Source organism: Pocillopora damicornis, chromosome 2 (genome assembly GCF_964200805.1).
Source record: "Pocillopora damicornis chromosome 2, jaPocDami1.2, whole genome shotgun sequence".
NCBI lineage: Eukaryota > Metazoa > Cnidaria > Anthozoa > Scleractinia > Pocilloporidae > Pocillopora > Pocillopora damicornis.
The window spans coordinates 26,963,288-26,972,762 of record NC_142671.1 but is presented as its reverse complement, the minus strand read 5'-3'; the positions used below and the strand labels follow the sequence as shown (position 1 = coordinate 26,972,762).

The following is a 9,475-nucleotide window of genomic DNA, read 5'->3' as shown; positions in this document are numbered from 1 at the left end:
ACACTAGCGAGCATCATCTATTTGATTGACTTTCATCCAAAGGTTAAATGAAATGTATTTCATTACAAGTTGTTGATACAAAACCCATTACCCTGGTGAGCCCGATAATAACATCACTGAACTACTTCATCAGCTTCTAAAGCGAGTTTAAATGCTGGCTCTCTCTTCTTTAAAAGACAGAAACAGTCTTGGCGTAGTCTGGTGCCCGTTAAAAGGGATCTCATTTTGCCCGGCCAGTGAACTGGTCGAACATAAACCGGCAAGGGTTCTAAGATCTTCTTGTGAGCGTCGCCTTGAACCATCGACTGTTCCTGGAACACTACGAGATTCTACTGCGATGCTATTTAACAGTCTACCCCAAGACATTAAAAATTGTACATAACTCAAAGTATTCGACAGTAAATGCAGAAATCATTTGATGACATTGGCAACAAATAGTTCCTAGTCCTACTTATATATCTTGTACATACTTTATGTCTCTTGCCAGTATTACTTTCATACGCGCGTATCTATGTTATCAATAAATTTTACATCATCAATATTATACAATTTTACATGTGCTATCCATAACTTATGTATATATATTATTTATGTAATTATACATCTTGTTGCACGTTATGTATTTATCCATATATTTATTTCAACCATTATATTATTTTATTATATCCATAATGCATATTTTATCAATTGTGCAATTTTTTTTAATGAATTAGTACAGAAGAGCCACCATGTGGAGTACTAGTAAACCATTATTATTATTATAATTATTATTATTATTATGCAATCAAACATGATCTTACCGAGGATTACCAAAATCTTAAAGGATAATTGGGGGTAGCCACTCAACATTCCGAGATGATTGAGTTGAAATCTAAAACAAGTGCGGACTTTGCTTTTTTTTTGAAAGTGAAGGAAAATAAAATTTCTCTGGCAAATCCTAAAGAGCGATTTTTAAGAAGTTTACCTTTTTTTATACGTGACGCGCGAACTTCTCCGAATTCCTGCGTGAAACGGGATCAGGATTCAAACCCCTCCCTCCTCCTTTTTGCTTTCAATTTTTAACAAGCTGCTTTTAATTTTCGAACGCATGATCAGGAAAGAACTCTTTCATTTTAGCACGTTTAACACCTCTTTCTTGCTAGGTGACTGTATGTGTAAACTGATGTGTTAGCTTGCATGAGGTAATTACTGGAGAGCGTAACTTGTAGGTGTTGTTCACTGCATTCGTTCTCCGCACTTAATATATAATCAAGAAGCGTATAATTGTTCGAAGAGTAGGAAGCTCGTTAAGAGATGATACCAAGAGAAACAGTCGTTCCCAGTCGGGTCTTGGTCTATTTTACACATTGTGTTGAGGGGCATGGGAACTAGGAGGAGCGACGCTGGTCAGCAGTAGAGGGTTCGCCGCTTTTTGATCAGAGAGCGTTTGTTAAAGCAAACGAATCCAATTCAGTTTTGTACAAAGTGATATAACAAGCCGGTGAGTCCAAAGAAAAACGAAAACCAGGCCAGAGAAGTGTTAAACGTTATTCTACCAACTTTGAACCCACAGCTTCGTTCCTTAGCGTAAGAGATAAACAGAGCAATGTTGCTACGTTTGCGAAACGGATGTCCTGTTTCCCAAACTGTGGTACGGTTAATTTCCTCGTATATTCCTTTAAAAACAGAAAAAAAGTCTATTAATTTTGCGTTTCAAGACATTTTCTACCACTAAGCGACTGGTCAGTATTGGTTGGGGGGGGGGGGGGCAGAGGACTTTTTCTCATTCTACCAAGCGGTCCGTTTATAGTCTCTCGCTTTTGCCTGATCCCCCATAAGACATTGTAATAATAACCCCCCCACCTCATCGACAGTTCATTAGCGGTCAATGTTCTATAATATCCCCTTTACGACTGATCCTCTATCAGTTTCCCCTGAAAACCCCAACCTCGGCTGGTCTGGTAGATATAATTATCCTAAGTATTTCAGAGCAAATTTTCTTTTACTTGGGATTTATTTTGCTTTCTTCAAATAGTTGATAATACAAATTTTTCTCTTTTTTGGGGGGGGGGGGAGATGAAGTGCCTTTGATCAGTGGTTATATTTGATTTTGGTATAGTTTTACGACACTCGCTCAAAGCACCGGGTTCGAGATTACTCACCAGCACAGCTGCCTGTAATGCTGGCTGCAAAATAACAAGGGAACACGAACAAGTAGAAGCAACAAAACAGCAGCATGCCAACGAAAATGTATTCCGACGCTGTCGTATCATATTTAATTTCCTCTGAAATATATATGACGGCTACAACCACACCAGCTCCATAAGTCAACCAGTGCACCACAAACCACACACTGTAGGCTGACACTGTATTGAAAACAACTTTGCAGAGGTCCTCATGAATTTTGATGATGTCATCTATAGATTCGTCTTCAACACCCCTTACATTTCCAATTAGCCTGGTGACATCTTGAGCAAAAGTTCCTGGAAGATAGATCAGAAAATTCGATCTATCACTCCATTGAAAGTTATTTTTACCATGATGCTAGTCGTGCGATTTCATCGATATTTTTACAAGTAGCTTTGTGGCCGATTTATGTACACGTTGTAGGGACATCTGATTCAGGAAAAGATCGCGACAAAGAAGGATCAAGTAACAACCGAGTGGCTTTCGAATGTTTCCTTCACAAATTTGTTCAAGACGTTATACATGAGCATCATTCTAGAAAAGTTGTGACTAATTGAGAGGGATTGTTATAGCTGCCCATACTAAAACGGTGGCAAAATAAACTCAGAAAATCTGATCCTTTGCTATTCACCTCCGAACAACACGCGCGACATTTGCGCCCGAAAATGTTGTAATCATTGCAGATGATAACTGAGTTCAAATTATTTTTTTGTGCTATATTATGTCACTGTTTATTATATGCTAAAACAACAATTCACACTCCACTTCGGTGAATAGTTGCTTGCTTATTATCTGCAATTTTTGAAAGATTTTGATAAGATTAAACTTAGATGTTTATGTTATGTATTACGAAAAACAACATACCTATAGCCAAAGAACTGACGGCGAAGACTTGGCAAGTGTTGATTGATGCCAAGTGGACCAAAAGCTGTGCACCTGTACCAGTGATCACGGCAATGGTGTAATGAGGATCTCGGATCTCACTTGTCTTCGGTAATGTGTACAGCGACGCACCCAAGCCTAGAAACGACACAATAATTAAAACATACGCTAAAAATAACAACCACGCGTCGCTTTTGTTGATGTCTGTCATCAAGGTCTCTGAAGGACATACCAGCGCTGAATCTAAACGACTGGCAGTGAAGAAAGAACCGATGAAGAGTATGTATGAAATGACAGCGGCAAAAGAGACTATTGTGAAAACAGCATTCCCTGTAGCTACGACACCGTGAAGGGTTTTGTTGCTTGTTAAATTCGGTTTGAAATGACAGTTGAAGTTCGGACAGTCAAAATCAATGTACATTCGGTAAACGACTTGGTAGAAGCTTATCACCAAGAACAATATGCGAAGAAGCCAGTTCCAGCACTGATTTCCCCATAATCCAAGCAAACTGAATGAATATCTGAGGACAATGAGAGGGATTCGAGAAAATCCACGAATGGCTTGCTGCTCTCTGTCTTCTCGGAAGCGATCGTAAATCGTTTGATCGTTCTGTTCAGTTGACTCGGTTGTTGCATTCGGTTCGTTCGGTTGTACAATTTCTACCCTTTCATCGTTCTGTTCATTAGATTGGTGCGGTGTTACAAATTCTTCTCCTGCTTTTTTTTCTGCCATTCTGGCGGTTTAAAAAATCAATGCAGTCAATTTGTGTGTGAAATATATGTTTTCCAGCAACGGTAGCGCAAGAGATCGTGCGTGTTTACCATTTTAAAAAAAATTCCGGAAATCGGAGCGATGCCTGAAATTTTCGGATTGTCCCGCCGCGCTGGACTGGATTCTAGTTACAACATGAAGTTGTTAGAGGGAATTTTAGATTTATCGGCTAATGAGGAGATGTTTTTAAATTCCAATAAAGAAGATGAAATTAATACCATTGGAGCGATCTCAATGTTTATGAGACGCGATCATCATCGAAGCGAAGGTTTCTGCGAAAATATTACACCAATGTATTCCATGGACGAATTCAGTAGTCACTTCAGGATGTCAAAAGCCTCCGCGGAGGTTCTCTGCCAAGAAATAGGGGCCACAGGACGAGTGCCTCAGGGGAACGCTTTTGGGAGGGCTCCAATACCCCTCCAGCAGCAGGTTTTGGCGTTCGTTTGGTTTATATCAAACTCGGAAGTGATATGCACTGTATCTGACAGATTCGACATCACTATGAGTAGTATGGATAAGATTATATGTCGGGTATCCAGAGCATGCATGGATATGACACAATAATACATCAAATGACCCAATCGTACGTTGCGTATTAGCGAATTATGTCAATCATATTTTTAAAATAATTTGTCTCTGTAATTCTATAATTGAGTTACAAATTCTTAAAAAAATCAATGACAATATGGTTTTAAACAAATAAACCATTCCAGTTTAATAGGTGAGAGTTTCCTCATCCTTACTGCTAATTTTCACAGCTTTGGGTTCGGTGGCTCTGAGTGAAATTCAGGGAGGGAGGAATTTGCTTTGCTCTGTTTTTTGGTCACTTTGTTATACGATTTGATACTAATATTCCCTGCATAATAAATAATAATAATTATTTTTTTGAGAGGGCACGGTAACGAATCTTGCAATCTGATTGGTTCCTTACCCGGTCAGTAATTTCCTATCTCTGCCCACGGGCCACGGTAACGCTTTCGTGAGTCGCCAAGTACATCCCAACTTTCATTGCCATTTTTCATAAATATATCTCGTTTTTCCGGCTGGGCAGTATTTTTAAGCAAACACATCGGTCACTAACTCAAGCCGATGAATAACTTATGAATCCTCTCTTTTCTCTCACTCAAATCACTTTGGTTGACAGAAAAATATTGGTTTCAGGATGAATTTGTATAAACAATAGTGTCATTACGTTGGTTAACAAGCGGCCTAAAACCCGTCTGCAATTAATTTTAATCGTTCACAAAAAGTACCAAGAAAGTTAAAACGTGAGGTATTTGGTTACAGTTAAACTGAACGATGGAACTTTCATTCATCTTTCATCAAACTTTCAATATTGCGTAAAACTTGACAGCCATTCGATTTTGGACACAAATTAGAGATTTTAAGTCTGCTCACCATTTAAATACAAGGAACAGCTATGTGTTAGGAATATTTCCAGAGTTGGAGACGAATAAGAGCAACATGAACACTAGTACACATCCCCCATTTGCTGTGCATCCGCCATATTTGTTGTTGTTGAAGCGATTACGCTCGGCCAAAGGCCATGAGGCCTGAAACTGGTACGAAACTCAAGAAACTTCTTAATGGTAAACACATTTCCATTCAGAACGTCCCAACTGGGAAAAAGGGACACCTTTTCAGAATTTCCGTTAGTCCGGGAATTTTCCATTGGGACGAACCGAAAAACGTTTACCAGTTACATCCCAACCGCAATTTCTAGGAATTTGTGGTAAATGGTAAAAAATCCGTTTTACAGCTTCTTAGAGACTCAAATTTTGAACTGTCTGCGATCAAATGTGGAAGTGAAGTCTTCCTTAGCCTTAATGTAAGTAACTCTTTTTTTATAATCTAAAAGAAAAAATTACCATATATATGCCTCTTTTCAGAAAGTTTACATAACCTCTCGATGCAAACCAAACAACAAGCGTCCGATTATTCGTTTTACCAAACCGGAAGTATGAGAGAGTACGAGATTCAAATACTCTGGGAGTAGGGGTGGTTAAATATCGATCGACCATGGTCTGGATTTTGCTTGAGAAGGACCTGGACTAAGACCGGGTGTTCGAAGTCTCTGGTTCTACCATAAAAACATTTTGTAGACCTCTAGCGAAGAAAGAATTTCTAGTCTTTCTAGTTGATTGGAAATAGTTCTCTCATTAACATGCGTGCATGGGAAAATGGTATTTAGCATACTCAGGCAACATAGCTATTAGAGTGAAATATTAATGATCTGAACAAGTAACCAATACTTCTACGTTAGACCGTGGATAGATCTTGGTAGGTGACAATAATTTTTGAAAAAAAATACGGGAAACCCTTGAACCAAACAGAACAACAACCTAACTTTATAGACTTATCGAATTTAGACAGTCATAATTGTTGAAAGCCAGTTAAGGCCTTGCGAACCTTATAACATCACGGCAAAAACTGACCTTAAACCTTAACCATAACAGAACAACACATTCAACTGAAATTTCTTCACTAATCATGACCTCTGCTGAGGTTGTCGAAACATCACTCACTGCAACTAAAAATAGCCGTTTTCAATACTGACTTCACCTGAAGGATCACACTTCTCGACCGATAGGTACAACAGTGAAAACCACTTTCCGAAAGACCTTAAAAGCATAAGTATACATATATTACAAAAAATTTCTGTTTAAAAAAGAAACATAGATAGGCGTATTTCATGCTTTTTAATTTTTCTTCAACTCAGCCGTAAACTAATCGTGGCCCAGTTAATCAGTTGGTTTTTTATGTATGTTGGATGATTAGATTAAATTGACTAATCTCTTTATTTTATTTATTCATTTGCGATATTTAAATGGCCTAGCCCTTTGCAGCTTTAAAGCTGGTTTAAATGGCTGGAGGCCTGTATAAACAATAACAAGGCCGGACTACAACATTAGGAAGTGCGTGGGTTCCTTTAAGTACCCAGCTAACCATAGCACGGAGTAAGATGAGGGAGCCGGGGGGATCAGAGGGGAAAATAGTCGTCGCCAAAAGAGTATGAAAGGAGGACTATAGAAGATATAGAGCCAATTAACTGCCATAAGGTGGGGGAGGGGGGGGGGGAAATCACAAGAATATTACAGAGCCTTAGTAGGATCAGGTAAATTTTATCACAACACGTGTATAACCAAAGCAACCAAAGTCATTCAATTCCCCCCACCCCCCTCTGCGTTGCACAATGGCCGATCACTTAGGTAACCCTAGTGGTGTCGATTTTTGATCGTTTGTTTGTTTGTTTCTTTGTTTGTTTTTTTCAGGCTGTTTGAAAGAAGTGATACAATAGCCCCAAGAGTCCAAAGAAAAAGGAGAACCAGGTCAGGGAAGAGTTAAATCTAATTCTACCAATTTTGAAACCGCAGCCTCTTTCTTTAGCGTAAGCCAAAAACAGAAATATGTTGCGACGATCTTTGAACGGGTGTCCTTCATTCCAGTCATCAGATGTGGTGCAGTTAATTCTATCGTATATTCCTTTGAAAACAAGAAAAAAAGAGTCTATAAGTTCTGTGATCAAAATCCGCCTGCGAAGGAGACAAAAAATGTTTAACTTGAGGTGGCAATCACGGAATGACAGCTTTTTCAGCACGCTCCTTCGCTGAGAACTCATCCATTAATCCCAAACAGTGCAGAAAGTTGAAAGCGCAACAAAACAAAATGGCGCCCAGGTGTGGAGAAAGTAACAACGTTTTAAGTCAGAGTTTGAGAGAGAGGGAATGCTAAAAGAAAAACACCCAACAAAGGAAAAACAACTGGGTAAAAGTCTGGCTTACAATAAATGATATGAAAATATTAAGCGACAGGCAATTAAATCGCTCACGTGTCTCTACTCATGTGAACAGTGACTGCTTACGACTCTATTGAACTTTCTCCAGTTCCTACCTGCGCATGCGCTTGTGATCCTAGCAGCGTAAATACACGGGAGTATGAAAACGTAGAAGAAACAAACGAAGATTAGGCAGGTGTAGACTTTGAACGCAGTGGACACACTATTTTTGTCTCCCGAGAGTTCCTCAGATGTTAACATAAAGTAAACAAGAATGCCAGCTCCGTATGTTAACCAATGCAACACAAACCATACATTGTAGGCTGACACTGTGTTTAGGACAATTGTACACAAGTCCTCATGAATTTTAATGATGTCATCGAGAGTTCCACTCTCGACCTTCCGGATGAGTCTGAAAGTGTCTTTTGCTATTGTGCCTGAGGTAAAAAGAGAAAAAAAAGGTTTAGTAGATGTTGGTTTACGTTATTCTTTATGTCTGCAAGGAACAGTTTTTTAAGGAAGTTTAAGAAGTATTAAGGTCTTTAAACGAACCAGAATCGCTAAAACGGTGTTCGATGTCTTTGCTATCTTGATGGCTCCATCTTATTTCTAGGGGTGAAAAACGCGTAAGGAAGTAATTCGATAAGTTTTGGCAAAACGCGAAGTCTTCAATCAAGGAAATATGCATCATCATTCTTACCTAGAGAGGAAGAACTGACGGCAAAGGCGTGACAGGTGTTTACTGAAGCCCAGTGAGCCAACACAGCGGTTAAGGTGTATCCAATGAACAATTTGCTTAGATAAGTATTGTTATTGTTATATAACTTCAAATAAAGAAAAAGTGTCAGCCCGATAAAAAGCGAGGAAAGAAATCCAACGAATCCAATAAACAGCCACAGTATCGCCGTTTTGTCACAATCTTCGATCATTGATCGTGAAGGTGACACCAAAGCAGACTCTGTACCCCTGAATGTCGTCACACTTGTTATGAAAACGACATATGAAAGGAGCGCTGCAAAAGAAAACAGTGAATAGCACGCCTTTCGAGTTCCTGGAAAGACCGTCAGTACTGTGAGGTTGGAATGCTTTTCATTGAAGTTGCAGTCGAAGTAGGGACAGTTCAGGTCAAAAGAGATTTGCAAGGATACTTGAACAGCACAAATTACAACAAATAGAAGACGAGGGATGTAGTTCCACGACCGATGGCTCCACAAACCAAGCGAACAGAAGATAGCTTTGAAAATCATCAGAATGATTCGAGTGGATGTACTAACCAGCTGTGGCTCTCTTCCCCACCGAAAATACAGATACGTTTGCCCTCGTCGAACAGCCGGCCTCATTGTTTCAACGTTTTGATCATCAGGAACCCTTAGCACGAGATGCTCTTGCTCCGCCATTATTGATCGCAAGCTATTCATTACATCGACTACTAGCACAGACTGCGTGAATTATATCCGAAAGTTATCCTGATCGTGACTTTCAGGCTAGATTTTGTCACCTGATAATTGTATTAAGCTGGTGCCACCGATCTATGATGTGATTTCAGTTTCCATAACCTCTGATCCTCTTTCGAGGTAACGCAAATTTTCTCGCAGAATTAATGGTCACGCTTTTGAAGTAACGCTGGCATTGCCGAACCTGAAAGATCTTTTTCGCACATTGCAGGATAAGAAACTTCAGTGACTCTTGAACCTAAATAATTAAATAGGTCTGAAAGAAAGCTAGTATCACGTGGTAAAAGGTTCAACTGAATTTCTCGTTGAGGATTTTCGGACAGTTGTTTTTCTTTTTGTATCAAATAACAGCATTGCGTTACTTGAGTGCATTTTGAATCTAATTATCACATCTCTTGAAGTTTCTCGGAAAAACCTTTCTTC

General features: G+C 39.3%; 3 protein-coding genes across 4 annotated transcripts; 1 reads left to right on the top strand and 2 right to left on the bottom strand.

Annotated features, from left to right (window-relative positions):
• Positions 1–399: 399 nt before the first annotated feature.
• Positions 400–3,872, bottom strand: LOC113673329 (uncharacterized). 2 transcript variants are annotated; one of them, XM_089198119.1, is made up of 4 exons: positions 3,394–3,856; positions 3,031–3,186; positions 2,142–2,462; positions 632–1,655 (listed from the first exon to the last, which is right to left on the bottom strand). In XM_089198119.1, exons 1-4 carry the CDS (start codon positions 3,779–3,781, stop codon positions 1,450–1,452), a joined length of 1,071 nt encoding a protein of 356 aa, XP_089054245.1. In that variant the 5' UTR covers positions 3,782–3,856; the 3' UTR covers positions 632–1,449. The 2 variants fall into 2 exon arrangements, with proteins under 2 accessions (XP_089054244.1, XP_089054245.1); XM_089198118.1 differs by having other exon boundaries at positions 400–1,655; positions 3,031–3,872.
• A 29-nt stretch (positions 3,873–3,901) lies between these two features.
• Positions 3,902–4,387, top strand: LOC149050555 (uncharacterized). The gene has a single exon (XM_089192943.1). The coding sequence runs from the start codon at positions 3,902–3,904 to the stop codon at positions 4,385–4,387; it is 486 nt and encodes a 161-aa protein (XP_089049069.1).
• Positions 4,388–6,146: 1,759 nt separating this feature from the next.
• Positions 6,147–9,193, bottom strand: LOC149050554 (uncharacterized). Its single transcript, XM_089198122.1, has 3 exons — positions 8,299–9,193; positions 7,715–8,035; positions 6,147–7,306 (listed from the first exon to the last, which is right to left on the bottom strand). Exons 1-3 carry the CDS (start codon positions 9,014–9,016, stop codon positions 7,092–7,094), a joined length of 1,254 nt encoding a protein of 417 aa, XP_089054248.1. The 5' UTR covers positions 9,017–9,193; the 3' UTR covers positions 6,147–7,091.
• Positions 9,194–9,475: the final 282 nt, after the last annotated feature.